Below are 18,929 nucleotides of genomic sequence, written 5' to 3'. Positions count from 1 at the left end.
TGAAGTTAAAACTGGTAAAGTGGTAAATCAAGTAATTGTTTAGAAGCTACAGGATGATTAAATAAAGATTGTTGCTTTTATAATTAATACAAAATAGATGAGTCACTAAAGGAACCTGATTTGAGCCCCTCAACTATGTTGAAAAACCAGCAAACGAAAAGATGGAAGGAGCAGGTTAGAAAGCATGAGATGAAGCCTCTCAGAGGTGCTGGTTCCTTTCTACTGCCATCTCTGGTTTGATATGGAGGAGGAGAAGAGGGAAAAGGCTTTTCAAGGGCTTGGATAGACTTGAAATCAATTGGACAATAAACAACATTCTGTGGAGTAGAGAACAAACTGGGCTCATCTGCATTGTCCAGATAGTCAGCCCAAGGGGTTTTGCTATAATCTCTGCTTTGCAGATACAGGAGCCAGTTGGTTAATATAAAATCAGTGAGTTGGTTTGTCTGGTTTATATTGCCCAGAGGACCAACCTATGGAGCTTTTCAGTTTGCTGGCTTAAGGGAACTGCTTATCATTATAATAAAACAAAAGATCAACATTTATCAGAGAAGCACCTTTGTCTGGTATAGACTGTTTATGAAGGAACCCTGGATGTCTATAATCATGAATTATCTTGAGCACCTGAATTATCTTCACTCATGCAATTCCCTGCTAGGTTTCTATACATATATGCCTACTTTCTCCTATGGATAACGTTTCCATGGGTGGGAGAGTGTGACCCAGATTTATAGGCTGACAACAGTGTATTAATTTTTCCTGCACTGCTTTATATTAAGTAAATGATACATCAACTCTTGTTGATTTTACTTTATTATTAAGTAAACGTTTTATGTTGAACAAAGAATGATGTCATCATTGTGAATGAACTTTTGTATTGGAGGGAAAACACACTGGTAAAAGCTCAGTTGCTAAAGTAATGATTAGAAAGATTGTATTACCCTCACAACAGGGTTACCCTTGTACCCCAAGAGAGTTTAAAATGTAGCTGCATGATGGTAGTCCTTCTCTGGGAACCCCAAGGAAGACTGGGCAAAGCAAGCCAGTCCAGAGAGTGAGTGGCCCATGTTCTGTAGAAGAGGTTACTACACTATAGAGGTCACTGCAAGGCACCCCATGAAGAGGTTACACTCTTCTGTATTTCATCTTTTATTCTTTGTTCTTCCTTTTCTTTTCACTGTTTTTCTTTCTTTTCTGTCTCTTCCTCATACTTTCATATTCTCACTTTCCTTCCTGCTGTCTCACCCTATTCTTCCCTTTCTTCTTGCCTTCTCTCTGTCTTTCTGCTAAAATATCTTCCCTCAAGGCTGGCAGCTCTGTGTGTGTGTGTGTGTGTGTGTGTGTGTGTGTGTGTGTGTGTGTGTGTATGTGTGGCAGCCTTGATATGCTATCTTCTGGAGGTGTTAAAGAATGTGTGGGTACAGAAGAGTTGACAGACCATTTAAATTCCTTATCTTCTCACTCACTTTTCCTTTTTGGTGAACTCTCCACAATTTTCCACATTTGGAGTGTTAAGGAGAAGGACCCTTCACCAGCTAAGGAAAGGGAAAGTTAATTACTCTTAGAAAGGAAAAAGCAGAGTCTAATAACCTGGAGTCCCCTCTACATTGTGGAGGCAGACTGGTTGCCTACCTCAGTAATCAGTCACCAAGTTGTTTTTCTTTCTTCCTTTCTCTTTCTTTCCTTCCTTCTTCCTTCCTTTTGTTCCTTCCTTTCTTTATTTTAACTAGACTTTGAGTTTCCTAAGGGTAGGAAAGGTTTTATTCAGCCTTATATCCTCCAAAGTGCTTTAGACTTAGGAGGCACTCAGATAATAAATATTTGTTGAATAAATGAAATCAATAAATGAATCAACTGTGTGCCCAGTGCTATGTTTCATCCCTACTGCCCTACTAGAGATAATATACTGAAAATAGCACTGGATTTGGTGTCGAAAGAACTGGGTTTTAGTCATTGTCTTAGCATTACAAACAATGACATTTTAGAAAAGTCATTACCTTTTGTGAGTCTCAGTTCTTTTCACCTGTAAAATAGGGATAACGCTGCTTCTCAACTTTACTGTGAGGATCGTGTTGTTATCTATGTATGTGGGTGCTGTTGCAAAGTCAATTAATAAAGAATCCCCCACTTCCTTCCTGAAAAGCAGGCTGGCATAGTTGATAGAGGACCAAATGAGGCTTTAGAAAAAGTTTAACTTCAGCCCGTACTGATGTTTCCCTTCCTTCCTTCTTTCCTTCCTTCCTTCCTTCCTTCCTTCCTTCCTTCCTTCCTTCCTTCCTTCCTTCCTTCCTTCCTTCTTTCCTTCCTTCCTTCCTTCCTTCTTTCCTTCCTTCCTTCCTTCCTTCCTTCCTTCCTTCCTTCCTTCCTTCCTTCCTTCCTTCCTTCCTTCCTTCCTTCCTTCCTTCTTTCCTTCCTTCTTTCCTTTCTTCCTTCCCCTCTCTTTTTAACAGTTAAAGTTCCTAGTGGTTCACGAAAATGTCTTACACAAGAAGTCAAATTCTCCCCAGAATCCAGTCAATCCCTGACTTTTAAAACCTGCAGAGCTTTCTCACATGAATATTTCCTGATTTTATGTACATTATGTAGTTGGTTTTTTTTTTTAACCAAAATGGGTCTTTACCTTTTTTTCCTTTGAAATTTTACTTTATTTGATTGGGCCATTTTCTAGCTTGTCAAGAACTTTCAGATTCCATTGTGTAAACAATCCTGTCCAGCTTTGTGCCATTGTTTAATTTTAAAACCTGCTATCTTTGCTTTAACTCTTCTTTTATAAAAGTGTCAAACAGAACAGGCACAGGGCTGTGCTGGAGCCAGCTCTAGCTGGCTCTCTAGAGACATCATTCAATTTATTTACATCTTGGAAATTGGTAAATCCTACAAATCAACATTTATTTATTCTTTTGTTGATTGTCTAGACTTAAGAAAGTGGTGGGGAAAACATTAGTAATGCTGATTAAACTTGGAAGTCATTTGTACATTTTCTTTTATTTTAGGAGAGCTGGTTGTTAAACATTTGCCAGCATGCCCTTGGAACAGGGATAAGGATAGACCCCTTAGGAAAGGCAGTAAAGATTTTCCTTCAGAATGATATGGAAACACTTATTAAATCTCTACTATGTCCAAAGCACTGTGTGATACAGTGGAAAAAAGTATTTATTTGGAGAATTTGAGTTCAAATTCCAGTTCTGTTATTTACCATCCATCTAAGGCAGGGCTGTGAGCATCAATTTCTTGGAAAATGGTGATTCTGTGGTAACTGGGCCTGGAATCAGGAAGTCATGTCAGTCATGTCCAACTCTTCATGACCCTATTTGGGGTTTTCTTGGCAAAGGTACTGCAGTGGTTTGTCATTTCTTTCTTTAGCTCATTTTACAGATAAAGAACTGAGGCCAACAGACTTAAGTGACTTGCCCAGAGTCACACAGTAAATGCCTGTGGCCAGATTTGAACTCAGGAAGATAAGTCTTCTGTACTTCAGGCCCACTGCTCCACTTAGCTGCCCCCAAATCAGGGAGACCTTAGCTCAAATCTGGCTTCAGATACTTTACTACATGTATGACTCTGGGCAAGTCATTTACCTTTGCCTACCTAGGTTTCCTCAACTGCAAAATAGGGATAATAATAAAACCTACCTCCCAGGGTTGATTGTGAGGGTACACTGAGATAATATTTGTAAAGCACTTAGCATGGTGCTTAGTACATGATAGGTGCTTAATAAATGTATGTTTCCTTCTTTCTCTGAAAAATGAAGGTTTTGTACTAGATGAAGGGAGAAAAGTTTTTCCGGTAATGAAGAGCTGCAAGTGACCCCTTTGTTATGCAGGTTTCCTACACTTTTGCCTCACTTTGATTTTACTGTGAGGTATAAGCTCATCTCTTCAGGGACCTTATCTGTGAAAGGGGAGAGTACACCCTCATTTTTTAGAAGACTTTTTATAACAATTGTCCATGTTATACTTGCTTAGTCAATACCCTTTCTAAATATTAATTAAGTCTGACTGATAATCAGTTGGGAGGCACACCAGTGGGGGCTTGTGATTTTCAGTACTAGAAACCCCATCAAACCTTAGGAAGAATCAGTGGTCATCTTTCAGGGAACTAACCCAACAATTGGAGTGAGAAGTTGGCCTTGGAGAGGGTGCTGTAAGAGGTAGTAAAAATACTATGGAGAAAGAAACTGAAGCCCAGAGAGGGGCCTGATCGGGATTATGTAGCATATACATGGAAGTTCTTTTACTTGAACTCTGGTCTTTGGATTCCAAGTTCAATGCTCACTCCACTGTCCTTTGAGGTTAATAACCATATCAGTAAGCAGCCCAACATACACGGGGGGACCTACTATTACAGGTTCTCTAAATTTGCTTCTCTAAAAGTAAAAGCAAACTTTTGAGGGGTTAATAATCACATTAATCAAGCACATGTATCATTCACTTAGTTCAGGCGAAAAAGTCAGCACCCTGAACTTCAGAGAAAATACAGAGAAATCAAAGATCAACAGACATGGCTTCCTTGGTCTGTCCATAATCAATACATACATTCCAATTCAACAAACCGATCCAACTGTCTGACCATTGCACACCTACATAGTTGCCAGAGAGAGAAGCACCAACATCTGGATTTCCAAGATCAGGGCTCCTTATCACCTTCCCAGAGTCTTCCTCTGGTCAAACAAACACTTCCAGTCCAAGTTCCAAGCCCCAAAGTAAAACCTCACCCGGAGAGTGTTTATATACTTTTCAGAATCAGAGGGCATGACCCTCTGATCCAGTGCCTCAGTAGAAAAAACAAAAGGTACTTGGGACCCTCCTACAAAACAACTTCTGTAATCAAACTTCCTTCCATGGGCAGGCCCAACAGTGGGCAGGATTAATCACATTATTCAGAGGCATTATTCTTCTTGGTATAAATAAAAAGAGTAAAAAGATCCTACTTTGCTTGCCCTCACATTAACTGAAAACTGTATACTGTATGACCCCCTCCTAGGGGAATTTGCATTTTGTTCTGGATCTGTGGCTTAATCAACAGAAAGCTGGCTTTAGAGCTGAGAAGACTTGAGTTCAAGTCTAGTCTCTGACACATATTAACTGTGACTCTGGGTCCTTGACAACTCTCTAAGTTTCCAATGAGAAAGTTCCATTATCAAGGAATTTGAAGGTCCAGACAAAAGAGGACATAGAATGATCCATTGTTAACCCTGGAAGGGACTTATGGGGATTTTAATTTTACCCCTTCTTACTAGAGAGTTGAGAAACCAGTAGCAGAGGGGTGTCATGTTACTTGTTCAACATCACACCGCTAGTTAGGGACCCAACTGAGAGAAGACACATGATCTCCTGACTCTTGGTCCAGTGAGCTTTCTATTAAATCACTGAAGGGTATTGCCTTAAACCCAAGTAATAAAGCTCTAATAATAAAATTTCAATTTCAAGTAACAAATGCATGAAAGCCTTCCTTGCACTCTTCCAATAATGATAACAAAATTAATAACAGGCTAAATTTATCTACCCTAGTATACTATAATAACAAAACACTTTGCATATATTTCAGGATAATAGTCCTAGAAGGATCCTTAGAGCTCATCAAATACAACCTCTTTATTTTACAAAAAGGAATACTGAGGGTCAGACAGGTTAAGATTCTTGCCCAGTGTCTCATGGACAGTAAATAGCAAAGTCAGTATTCAAAGCCAGCTTTTCCTCAAACCCAGCATTCTTTCATTCTTCTGCCTCATTTAATTTGATCTTTGCAGCAATGGTGGGGAAAGGAGTCTAGAAGAGATTATTGTTACTCGTTTTATGAATAATTGTAGCTCAGAAAGTTGAAGCTACCTTTTAAAAGTCACACACATAGCAAGTGAATTTGAACTCAAGATCTGTTGTTTTGAAATTTCACCATATGGATGTTGTCCAGTTGTGTCTGACTTTTCGCGACCTCACTTGGATTTTTCTTGGCAAAGATACTAGAGTGGCTCTCTATATCCTTCTCCAGCTCATTTACAGATGAGGAAACTGAGGCAAAGAACTAAGTGACTCGCCCAGGGTCACACAGTAAGGGTCTGAGGTCAGATTTGGACTCAGAAATATGAGTCTTCCTGACTCCACGCCTGGTGCTCTATCCATTGTAACACATAGCTACCTTATAGCAGACTGCCTTTACTCTACTGACTCTTGTGTCAGGCCTAGAGGATGCCACATCTCAGAGGATAAATCATTTACCCAGAGGCATACAAGAAATACATGTCAGAGATAGGACTTGAACTCAGGTCTCTTTGACACTAGTTCATCCACTTCTTTGACAGCTATTTATGGGGATGTCTGCTATCATCCACTCCATCTTTCCCAGAAGAGCATCATTTGGGCTGATTCCTTCTGGGCCACCATGTTTTCAGGTGTGGAGCAGAAGGCTGTCAGCAGCATACTGCCTCCAGCCACAGCTTTCTCATCTCCTGTGATTCTCCTAAATGCTGCTTCCCATCCTCCCCAGGAAGCTCTGTCTTTTAGATGATTAGCTTGCCAGGAGAATTTTTAATCTGGGAATTCTTCCGGACCCTGCCACTTCTATGCCACAAGACCTGCAGACACAGCCTTTGTTCCTCTAGCTGCCGGAGAGCCAGCACCATCACGGATCAACAGCCCCTTGGCTTTCTGTTGGCCTCCTGGAGCTGGTCTTTCTCATCCCCACTTTCTCCTAGGAGCTTTAGCTAGTGCCTGGGAAGCCAGCAACTTGCTGACCCACTAGGCTTCTAACTAGAGGGGAACATTTTCTTTTGGTTCTGCAAACCTTGGGGGTTCTTATCTCTACTCTCTGCAGCAGGCTAAACAGGACAAATCCCTCTGACAGCTGGCAGGGAGAAATTTCATGACCCTTCCCGCTTTCTTCCCACCACAGCCCTCAAGTGCAGCTAAGAATCTGTCAGAACACCAAGTGGAACCACTATCAACCTTGGCCCTAGGTAACTCAAGATAGGTGTGGAATAGGAACTGCAAAGGAAATTTGAACTAGGAGGGTCAGGGATACTGAAATATTCCAAGAAATTCTCCCTTCCCCACCATTTTAGGAAGGGCCCCAGCCTGGGTTCTTTCTGAAACCCTCTTCCTTCTTCACCAGTCTTATTGCTTCCCTGGGACTTTCCTCTCCTTGTTGATGATTCCCTCCCCAGGATCATCATTTTAGGAAAGGGCCCAGCTATGCTTCACCCCACTCAAACCTAGTTTCTCTCCAGATTCCTTTGTGATTTTCTCATTACCCTTTCTCTTCCCTAAATCCCCTTCTAGCTTCTATTAGAATATAAACTCTTTGAGGCTAGAGACTGGTTTGCTTGCCTGAATTTGTACCCCCAAGCTATAAGTGATCAGGAGACCCAGGCAGTTGTTGGTATGAATAGCCTCACAAGGCCCACAGAAAGTTCTAAGAGTGAGTTAGATACCTTATCCAGCTGTCTCCCCACCCTATCATAGTACCTGAAATTCCATCACTAAAGATCTATAACTCCAGGATACAGTAGAAAAATCAGGACTCTTTCTCTCGTGTCTAAGTTTTCTTGGCAAAGATACAGGAGTGGTTTGCCATTTCCTTCTCCAGTTCATTTTATAATTGAGGAAATTGAGGCAAAAAGGGTTAAATGACTTGCCCAGGGTCACATAGCTAGTGTTTGAGGCTAGATTTGAACTCAGGAAAATGTCTTCCTGACTCCACGTCCTTTATCCACTGTACCATCTAGTTATCCTTTGGGATCTGGACTCAAATCTCAATTCCACCACTCAGTTGTGTACTGCCTAGTCACAATCTCTCAGCCTCAGTTTCCTTGTATATATAATAGAGATAAACAGTACTTGGACTGTCGATTTTATGAGGTTGTTTGGGGGAAAGCACTTTGTAAATCATAATAGGCTGTAAGGGATGTTGTGGAGGTAGCATCCACAAGACTTTGAAGACTTGAGTTTGAGTCTTATCTCGGTTCCTTTATTATCCGTGTGACCTGGGGCAAATCACTTAACGTTTCTAGATCTCAGGATCCTCTTATGTCAAATGAAGAAATTGGATTCTGGCTCCAAATTTGGGATCCTTCTTATCACAATCCTATGGTTGAGAACTCGGATGAACAGAAGGATAGTGGTATCCTCCAGAGAAATAGGAATGTTTAGATGAAGAATGGTTTCAGGGGCATATGTAAGAATGCCATTTTGGACATAGTAAATTTGAGATTCCTGTGGCACATCCAGGTAGAGACACCTAGCAGGCAGGAGAGTGCTGATGACTGGAGGTAAAATGAGGAAGATTCTATTTGCACGGCTGATCTCACACTCTGTTTTCAGGAAATCATTTTTAAAAGTGCTCAGCTATTAGCATTATTGTTATTATTCAAGAATCCTCTATTAAAATGCAAATAGCCCTAGGGGCGATAATATTTTTAGCCATTATCTACCGCTGGGTTGGGGACATTCATTAGTTGACCACAGTCTGAGAGCAAGAAAGTCCACAGGAGCGTCTGGGGTGCGGGTCCCTGATAAGCCCTGCCACGGAAGCGTGGGGGGAGGTCGCGAGGTACCTGGCTAGTGCTTTTTAAGAAGCAAAGCATCGCTCCCCAGGAAAGCCAAGCTCTGCTACAGGCCGGATCCGGCTAATGAGAACCAGCTGATGGCTAGCTACCACTTGACGTTTCCCATGAACTCTTTGAATGGGTGGCAGCAGCCACTGAGGGCTACATGAATAAGAGAGGTCTTCTTATTCCTACTCTACAATTTAGGAATCCCAGATGGAGAGTGGTTAAGAGATCTGCCTATTGTCACATAGCTAGCGAGGATCTGAGACAAAACTGGACCCCAGTTCTATCCTGGCTCATAATATCCTTTTAAATACACCACATCTGTGTCCTAGGTCTTGACCCAAGACCTACAGGTAAGGAGCAAAAGTTGTTGTCATTGTTGCTTTAATAAAGAGGTGGTTAGGTGTCACAGTGGATAGAGTGTTGGATCTGGAGTCAGGAAGACCTGAGTTCAAATCCAGCTTCAAACACTTAACAGCCATGTGACTGAGCAGGTCTCTTAAGCTCTCTCTGCCTCAGTTTCCTTATCTGTAAACTAGGGATAATAATAGTACCCGTCTCTCAGGGTTATTGTGGGGAGGGGGTCATATGAGATAATATTTTTAAAGCATTTTGCAAATGGTTGATAGCAAGCATCATCCCTGTGTGCAGCCTCCCAGGACTGGAACCTCATTTATCAGTCTCTCCACCCTCCATCTCTACCCCATTACAGTTAGATTAAAAGAATGCAAAGTCATTGTTGGGGTGTATGCACTACCAACTCAAGGAATCAGGAAGGCTTTCCTGTAGAAAATGATGTTTGAGCTTGAAGGAAATTCAGGATTCTAAATAACAGAGGTAAGGAGAGAGTACATTGGAGGGACAGAGCTGGTGGAAAGGCACAAGTCCAGGAGATGGACTGTTATGTGTAAAGAGTTATGAACCAGTTGGGGTGGACCATAATGTTTGTAAAGGGGAATAATGTGGAACAAAAGAGAAAAGGGGGGTTGGGATGAAGTCATGAATGACTTTAAGGGTCAAACAGATATTTAATATGAGAGGTAATAGGGAGCCAGAGGAATTAATTGAGGAAGGGAGTGACATGGTCAGACTTTAGGAAAATCATTTTGGCAGCTAGAGAGGGCAGAGATGTGAAGCATTCAGTCTCTAGGATTCCAAGTTATTATTATATGATTAAGCCCTGTGATTTTATTTTTCAAACACTGGAGTCATTCACACTCCACTTCCTGCCACAGTCATCTCCCTGCTGTTGGTTAACAATAGACCTTCACGACTGACTGATGAAAAATTGATGAACTGGAGCTACCAGCCCATCCAGTAGCTGGTGCTGAGGCCAGTGGTGGAATCAGATGGCTGCTTTACGTGAATGTGATGAGGAAAAGGCTGTTTCTGAGGTAGAGATGCTATGGTATTTATAGACAATTATAAGAGGTTGAAAAAAAGCAGTAGGCATAGGCTGCTGCTTCAGGCAGAATCATTCTTTTCCCTGCAAAAAGCTTCTTTCAGCTCAAATGCTTTAAAAATAATGGACTGCCTCCCATTGAACAGAAAGCAGTTAAGTCAATCAGCTTTGGAAGTGATTTTCCTGAACTCTCTATGGACCACTGGGGTCTGATCGGGAGCTACCCTCTTTGTCCTCAGTAGAGTATAATGGCTTTGAAGTTCCCCCTAATGACAGTTTTGCTCAGCAACCAGAAGGAAGGATATAGGATATGGGGAAAGAAAACGGGATTGGAAGTCAAAACTAGTGGTAGAATCTCTGCTTTTTCCTTCTGCTTTTCTGACACTGGACAAGCCATTGCACATTTCTAGGCCTCAGTTTATTCATGAGAAGTAAAAGGAAGAGATCAGAACATGTGATCCAGAAGGTCCTTTCCGACTCTCAGTTCAATGAGCCTCTAACAAAGTGATGTCTGACATGATTCCTTTCCCATTTTGAATCCAGTGTTCTTGCATCCTATGATCTGTTTTTTCTGAGTTCTCTTACTAACTAAATGTATGACTCATGAGAAATCAATTCATTTTTCTAATCCTCAGTCTACCCACCTGACAAATGAAGTTGTCTCATTTTGCTTTTCTTTAAGCAATAAACTCCTAGAAGGTGATGAATTCCATTCTACAAGTACACCTACAGTAAGGCATAGCATGCAAGAAGTGGACCCTGGTATTAGGAAGACCTAGGTTCGAGTCCTCTCCTGACCAATCTGTCCAGGTAAACATCAGCAAGTTGCTTAGCCACTCGGTCCCCTGGGCAATTCTCTAAGACTAAATTATAAGGAGCTATTGTTTTGCATTAGAGGGGAAAATTTCAACAAAAATTCTCTACATCAGTTTAACTAAAGAACCAAATTACCTTCTGCTTCCTTATAAGGGATCAAGGTGGTGCAATGGATAGAGTGCAGGGCCTGGAGTCAGGCAGGAGAATCTGAGTCCAAGTCCAATCAAGTAACACCTGCTGCTTCAGTTTTCTCAACTGTAAAATAAAGATAATCACAATAATATCTAACACTTACATTGTGCCTGCTAAGTGCTTTACAAATATTATCTCATTTTAACCTCACAACAACCCCAGTAGGTAAACTGAGGCAAACAGAAGATAAGCAACTTGACCAGGGTCACACTACTAGTAAGAGCCTCAGGCTGGATATGAAATCTGGTCTTCCTGACTCTAGGTCCAGGGCTGACTCCAGGCCCAGTGGGTAGCACTGTACTACCTAGGACCTACCTTCTAGGGTTGCTGCATAGACCAAGTGAGATACTTGACAAATACTTAGCACAGTGACATATAATAGGTGCTTAATAAATGCTTTTTGCCTTTCTTTCTTCCAAAAACCAACCAAACTAAAAACAATCATGGAGCTGGATAGTTTGAGGAATTCTGTTGGGAATTCTTATAAAGGAAACTTCCTCTGGAAAGGGTTCCAGGTTGGGGATGGGAGGGAGGGAGGCAGTCATGAATTAATTACATGAAAACTGGAAAAGGATTCAATAGTTGTGGGAGGAGGTGGGACCACAAACAAATTGTGCCACAAATTGGTTGTGGGACTCTTGGACAAATCACTGATTCTGTGGTCTTTGTGGATTTGTGAACTGGTGTAAACTCCACTCTCTAACTCAAGAATTGTGAGGATCCCCTGGGACCAGAGGGATGAAAACATTTGCAATGATAAAAATGGTTTCATATTTTTGCAGTAGAATAATATTAAGCAAAGCACCCCTTTCTTTATCTTTTATACAAATCCACATGGGCAGATATTTGGTTTACTTAAAGTGAGCAACTCCTACGTTAATAATGTGCTGCCTCACAGGAATTCAGAAAGAATTTCAAAGCACTTGAGAATTAGAAATGCATATAAGTATTTGAGGGATGACTCAATATTATTGGTTCTATCTTTACCTGGGGAAATTGAAGAAGATGTGGTGAAGGAAGGCATTCCCAAGCAGAGGCAAGAAATTAATCCAGGTCTCCTGATATCAGTTTCTATCTCTTTAGACTATGAGCAAACACTATGATCCTGTACCTACAATGTCCAATGATGTCTCCAGTTTAGGAGGGAAGGGGAGGAAGAGGGTGGAGTGGTGAAACCACTTTATATGGTCATTTAAATAATGGGAAAGTCAAAGTCACCACTTGTAAAGACAAGTAAGTGTTAAACCAAGGGTCCCTGGTCATTCTGTCTTGCCAAAGAAAGGCTCTTTCATGATATTGGAATAGATGTGAGATGATTTGGAAAATATAAGGAGGAATAAACTCAGCTTGATTAGCACATGAGAGGAAGTGAGACCAGTCAATCAGTTCAATAACCAGTAAGTCCTACTATGTGCTGGGGGCATAGAGTATTGGGTCTGGAGTCAAGAAGACTCATCTTCTTGAGTTCAAATCTGGCCTTAGATGCTTACTGACTGTGTGACCCCAGAAAAGTCACTTCACCCTGTTTGTCTCAGTTTCCTCATCTGTAAAATTAGCTAGAGAAGCAAATGGCAAACCACTCCAGTATCTCTGCCAAGAAAACACCAAATGGGGTCGTGATGAGTCAGAAACAACTGAACAACAGCTATGGGCCAGACACTGTGTTAAGTGCTGGGGATACAGAGAAAAGTAAAAGTCCTTGCTTGAAAGGAGCTCAGGATCTAATAGGAAAGACAGTGGGCAAGCAACTATATGCAAAATAATATGCAGGAAAAATTGGAAGTAATCATTCTCTGCTCTTAGATGTCACCTGGTGGGCTGGTAGGGGTAGGGGAATCAGAGAGCTAGATTCCAATCCCAGATCAGCCGTTGATTTGTTGTGTAAGATTGTGTTGATAAGTCCAGATAAATGAAATCCAGGAGCAGGGATAGATGGGCCCCTTTGATCAGCACAGGAGCTCTCTCCTACGTGGGCAGTAAGTAGCCAAGCATATGTCAGAACCTAGAGAACAGCTGTTGGAAATTACAGCTCTGGGCAATAATTGCTGGCATATATATACACACACACACACGTATGTGTATACATATACACATACTATATATATACATATACACATACATACATACACATACTATGCACACACACACACACACACACACACACACACACACACACACACACATATATATCAATGCCATAAATCCATTGTTACTGATGCTGGTTGAAACCAGTTCTGGAGAAGCTGAGTCATCAGAGCATTATTGGGGTGCACTTAACAGGTGTGGGTTCAGACAATTTTGAAAAATCAGCTTAGCATCTGTGCTCTCAGTGGTATGGAAGTTTATTTTTTCAGTTCTCATCTTCATGTGAGGAAGCCTTGGGCTAGCCGCTATAGTCAGAGCATCTGTTTCCCCATTTGTCAAAATGAGCAAATAGGACTTGATGATCCCTGAGTGCAATACCACAAATTCAAATCCAGAGGAAGAGGCAGCTTTCAGGTACAACAAATAACTGTGTTTCCCACATCCTTCACAGTCACTCCTGGTTTCCTGTGAGTAAGCCTTCAGGTACAGCCAGTAGGCAGAGACCCACAGTTCTCTCAATTGACTTGCCAGCCCTAGAATCTGTCATTGCTTCATTCAGACTGAGTTTTGTATTGAACAGTGTCTCATACACCTTCCACCCAACCTGCCAGGTTGTATGTGGGTGAAAAAGTTTGAGTTTTGTGTAATTCAGTGCCTAGCAGAGTATTCTATATACAGCAGGTACTTAATATTTGTAGAAACAAATTCTGCTGAGTTCTGAAATTCTCAATACAGATTCTAAGGTATGAGACAGAATCTGATCTTCTTAGCTAACTCTGCTGTGGTGTGGTCTACAGGTGGATGTGTTAGAGGGTGAGGGAGTGGAGGAATGAGTGGGGAAAGCAACTATGTCCCAAATCACAATCCTATCCCTTTCCATGCACTCGGGTCCAATGTGTTTCCAGGTTTCCACTTTCTATGCTTGCTTTACCATCCACTAAATCACTCATTCTCACATCAGTTCCAAACACAGTTCCTGTGCACTCACAACACAGGATCTGACATGTAGTAAATGCTTAATAAATGTTTGTTGACTGACTGACCAAATAACTACGCTCTGACCTCACTTCCAATACCCTCTACTCTCGCTCTTCAGTCTTTTTCCAACATTTAACCTGTGTACAGTTTTAATGGGAAAAAGTACATTTTTAAAATTTCCTCAGTAACCACTCCCAAGCTACTCTCTGAACCACCAAATCAACCAGCACCATTCTTGAAGCCATGTCCCAACATTCCCCATAACTTCATGAGAAAAGGACAGTTCCCTTCCCCTGCAACATCTAGGACACATCTGTCATTGTTCCTTCCCTTCTCTTACTCACAGCATCCAAAACAAAACTCTTGACACTTTGGGGGCAATAAGGTGGTGTAGTTGATAGAGTTTTGGATAAGGGGAGTCAAAAAGACCTGCGTTCAAATCTTCTCTCAGATGCTTTCTAACTGTGTGACCACAGGCAAGTCACTTCAACTCTGTCAGCCTCAGTTTCCTCATTTGCAAAATAGAGATAATAATAGCATTTACCTCACAGGATTGTTGTGAGAGGTCAAAAAATATATATCTCACTTGATATACATACATATCTATATACATATGCACAACATACATACATGTATAGATGTATGACATGTCTATATGTGTGATATGTCTATGTATATTGTGTGTATATATGCATATAGATATATAGAGATATATCTTTTGACCTCTCACAATAACTCTATGGGGCAAATTTTATATATATGTATATATATCACTTAAAATTCTTAAACTGCTATATAAATATTCCTGCTCATCTCCCTGGAATCTGGGAGGTAAACTTTGACTGGTCTACACCTTCATAGATAGTTTGGAGACTCAAACCTGTCATCACCTCCTATCTAAGCTTCTGGATACAAGTCTCTCTGAACTCAGCTAAATGAACTGGTTCTCAAATGATAAATAGGATGCCTGTCAGCAAGCCCATCCTTGAAGCCTTACCAATCTGAAGTCTTTTCAGCTAGCCTACCGTTGGCATAACCTTCAGAAATCCACTATCACCTACATTCTACAATGAGGCATGGGAATGGAATGTGGGTGATGTTAATTATTGAACTATAAGCCTTTTCAGTGATAAATCAGTGATTTTGAGTTTTAATGATAATGACTTATTCAAGCATGTTATGAATGTATCCTGGCTCTGAGTAGATCTCTCCTCTTTTCTGTCTTGTCTGCAGAGGTGGTGGTGCTCTTCCTTGCAGCTTGAAAAGAGATGGGTGATTGGAGCTTCCTCGGGGAGTTCCTGGAAGAGGTCCACAAACATTCCACAGTGATTGGCAAAGTCTGGCTCACTGTACTCTTCATCTTCCGCATGCTAGTGCTGGGCACAGCGGCAGAGTCCTCCTGGGGGGACGAGAAAGCCGACTTTCAGTGCGACACATTGCAGCCTGGCTGTGAAAACGTGTGCTACGACCAAGCCTTCCCCATCTCCCACATTCGATACTGGGTGCTGCAGATTATCTTCGTCTCCACCCCGTCCTTGGTGTACATGGGCCATGCAATGCATACCGTCCGCATGGAGGAGAAGCGAAAGCTGAAGGAGGCTGAGAGGGCCAAGGATTCCAAGGGCACCTATGAGTACCAGGCAGAGAAGGCTGAGCTATCCTGCAGGGAAGAGCCGAGCGGAAGGATCATCCTTCAGGGCACGTTGCTCAACACCTACGTCTGCAGCATCCTCATCCGCACGGCCATGGAGGTGGCTTTCATCGTGGGGCAGTATCTCCTCTATGGCATCTTCCTGGAAACCCTGCACATCTGCCGCCGGAAACCCTGCCCTCACCCTGTCAACTGCTATGTATCGCGGCCCACCGAGAAGAATGTTTTCATCGTATTCATGCTGGCTGTGGGGGGGCTGTCCCTCTGCCTTAGTCTGGCTGAACTCTACCATCTGGGCTGGAAGAAAGCCAAGCGCCACTTCACCCAGGCTTGCCCTGGCACTGTGGAGGCCAGCCTGCCTCCTCCTCGGCCTGGGGCCGTCCAGAATTGCACGCCACCCCCAGACTTCAATGAGTGCGTAGAGGGCAGCTCCAGTGGAAAGTTCTACAGCAGCCATTTCAGCAATAACGTTGCTGCGCGGCAGAATACAGACAACTTGGCGACCGAGCGAGTCCAGGGTTGTGGGGAGGCAGCGGGGAGAGCTTTTCTGCACATGCAGTATGCTGAGGAGCCCGAGGTGGCTAATGGGGTTTCCAACGCTCCCCGGCTCCCCCAGAGTTACCACAGTGATAAACGTCGCCTGAGCAAGGCTAGCAGCAAGGCCAGATCCGACGACCTGTCAGTGTGATGGTGCTCAGGATGGTCCTGGGGCGTGTGGGGTCTGGGGGGAGGGAGGGCTGGGAGTAGGGATGTATGTCCATGTTGAGCCTAAGCATTGGGTAGGGGTCCTCGGTTTCTGCTCCTTGCTCCCCTGCTGGGCAGCTCTGTTCATAATAACCTTGCTCCTTCCTCCAGCAATGGGGCAACAGAGAAGAAGAGGAGAAACTTGGCACCATACCTGCAGTGCTCGTGGGGGCCCATAAAAGGAGCTCCCCCCTTATCTTCACACACACTGAAGGTACCCAGTAAGGACATTTCAGGAGGTCTGAAGTGGGGCAGATTGGGGCTGGGGAGTGATTGTGGGATGGGATACTTTGCAAATCATTCAGGGTTCCAAGATTTTGATTTATGTCACTGTACAAAGGGCATGCTCTCTACCAAGAACACGCAGGAGGGCCGAGAGTAGCCTTGAGAACCTAAGCTGGGTCCCTCATCCCCATGCTCAGCACAGCTTTACAAGTACCACCTTGGCAAGTCTTGGTGAAATGCCTGGCCCCACAGAGTCTTTTAAATTGTCTCAGCCTTATTTGTTCCCACTGAGGTTGGTCTGTGAGATCCAGGGGAGCCTATATAGATCACAGTCGATGGCATGCGCCTGGGCAGCTTTGATCGGTGACATTTTCCAAGGTGTTGTCTCCCCAAGGCTACTCCTTTGGGCAGAGGTTGGGAGCCCACACATAGTCTTGGCATGCCCCTTTCCTCTTTTCGATTTAGGAACAGGCTCTTGGACCCTTAATCTCGGCCTCCACATCCTCAGGCTCCACACCCATGCCTGACTTTGCGATATCAGAAGGAAATACTCATTTGGTTAGATTGTCTGCCTGGGGTCTGTTCATTCCGACAGTGTGCCCGCCCAGAGTTCACTAGGAAGATTGACTTTACTTGAATCTTTGAAACCGTTAATATTACCATTTCCTTCGCTTCTCAACCAGTTGTTAGAAGCTGTTTTCTTCTCCCTCCTCTAGGCTGCTTCCCATGCCCTGTCCTCCCCAAGAACCGAGGGTCATGTCAATATGAATGCATGTGGGGGAGGATAGTACCCCCACCAGTTATCCTTCTTCGGGATACTGATCACCAGTAGTATGTCATCCACAAATCCCAAAGGGGCATCATACTTCTCAGAGATAAATCCAACTCCTATTGCTCTGAACCAAAACCAGAAGTTGGCAGGAGGTGGGCTTGGGGGTGAGGGGTGGAAGAGACACACTGGACAGATCCACTCTGCATCCCCTATCTTATTTCTCCTGAAGACTTTTAAGTTGGCATTCATGGGAGGTACCAGATCACCAGCTGTGTGGAGGCATCCAGTCTGTGATCTCCCTGAAGAGGTTTGATTTGAGGACAGTAATAACAAGGCTTTCCTGTACTCCTGTTGGAAGGAGCCACAACTGGGCATATGGAAATTCTATTCTTTTCTCCTGAAGCACATGCTTGTTAGATCCAGTGTGGTCTATAGAAGAGTCCCCTTTGGAGCTACACAGATCTGCCTGCTTAGGCCATTCCTTGGAGTGGTCACCAAACCAGATGGAGGAGGACTTTTCAAAACTGGACACTGGTATTCAGAAAGGAAAGGCATCCTCTGCTTTCCTGCCTTCCTCTTCCTAGCAGAGAACCCCACCCACCACTCCCACTGTGCTTTCATCCTAAGTGCCTAAGTGGGTCTGCATAAGCAAGGTAGGCTCAAAAGACAGAACTTATGAACCTAACCAAATAAAGAAAGAGCTGGTCATTTCTGGCTTCAAATGCAACTCTTAGGTGTTACAATTCCTCTTTATCTCTTGATGTTCCTTTGGTTTGGGGAGTTTCTTTTTTTCTCTTTCTGTCTCTGGTTTTATGAATTGTTTATTCTTGAATTAGAAACCCTGTGAGGTTTCTCCTTGATAGAATTGTTATTGTTGTTTTTTTAACCAAGGAGAAAGGCATTGATTTATGTATTTGTTTTAATAAAAGCTGGCCTGCCATCCTTTTCTTCTGTATGTCCCTTCAATGATGGGCTCTAGGTGAAAGGGTAAGGGAGGTCAGGGACAGAAGAAGGGTACATGGGCTTCTGTCTCAATTGATTAATAAGTTCCTAGTGAGCACCCATCATGAGCTCAGAAATCCTGCCAGACTCTAGGAGGATACAGGAGACTGAGAAGTACTCCTGGCCTCTGAGACCAAGGGAGAAGAGAGAAATCACATAAACATGGAACCATTTGAGAACAACAATGTGCATAATTGGTTTACCAAGTCTAGCCTTGAAGGGAGTTCAAGGAAGAGACGACTCAGTATGGGACAGAGAAACTAAAAAAGGCTTCAAGGAAGCAAACTGGAAAGACGACGTTGGGATTTCAATTGGGCAACTGGGAAAAAAGAGGGAAAGACATTTCATTTGAGGGGACAGTAGGAGCAAAGTCTTAGAGGTAGGATTGTTGTGGTTCATCCTTAGTTCTAAGTGGCAGACAAGTCACATAACCTCTCAAGCTTTGGTTTCCCCATCTGTAAAATAAGGGAACACATAATACCTACTATGTGCCTGGTTGTGTTCATCCTTTGTTCTC

General features: G+C 42.9%; 1 protein-coding gene across 5 annotated transcripts in view; it reads left to right on the top strand.

Annotated features, from left to right (window-relative positions):
* The window catches only part of GJA5 (gap junction protein alpha 5), a 98,634-nt gene extending 80,282 nt beyond the window's left edge, over positions 1–18,352 (top strand). For 2 of the 5 annotated variants that reach the window (XM_072644608.1, XM_072644607.1), the window contains exons 2-3: positions 10,630–10,757; positions 15,252–18,352. In XM_072644608.1, coding sequence (XP_072500709.1) covers positions 15,287–16,357 — 1,071 coding nt within the window. In that variant the 5' untranslated portion in view covers positions 10,630–10,757; positions 15,252–15,286 and the 3' untranslated portion in view covers positions 16,358–18,352. Of the gene's footprint in view, positions 1–9,001; positions 9,940–10,629; positions 10,758–15,251 lie in introns of those variants that run through there. The other 3 variants (XM_072644609.1, XM_072644606.1, XM_072644610.1) reach the window with 2 other exon arrangements.
* Positions 18,353–18,929: the final 577 nt, after the last annotated feature.

This window comes from Notamacropus eugenii, chromosome 2 (genome assembly GCF_028372415.1).
Source record: "Notamacropus eugenii isolate mMacEug1 chromosome 2, mMacEug1.pri_v2, whole genome shotgun sequence".
Lineage (NCBI taxonomy): Eukaryota > Metazoa > Chordata > Mammalia > Diprotodontia > Macropodidae > Notamacropus > Notamacropus eugenii.
The sequence above is the reverse complement of the archived record's forward strand: the minus strand, read 5'-3'. Positions and strand labels throughout refer to the sequence as shown.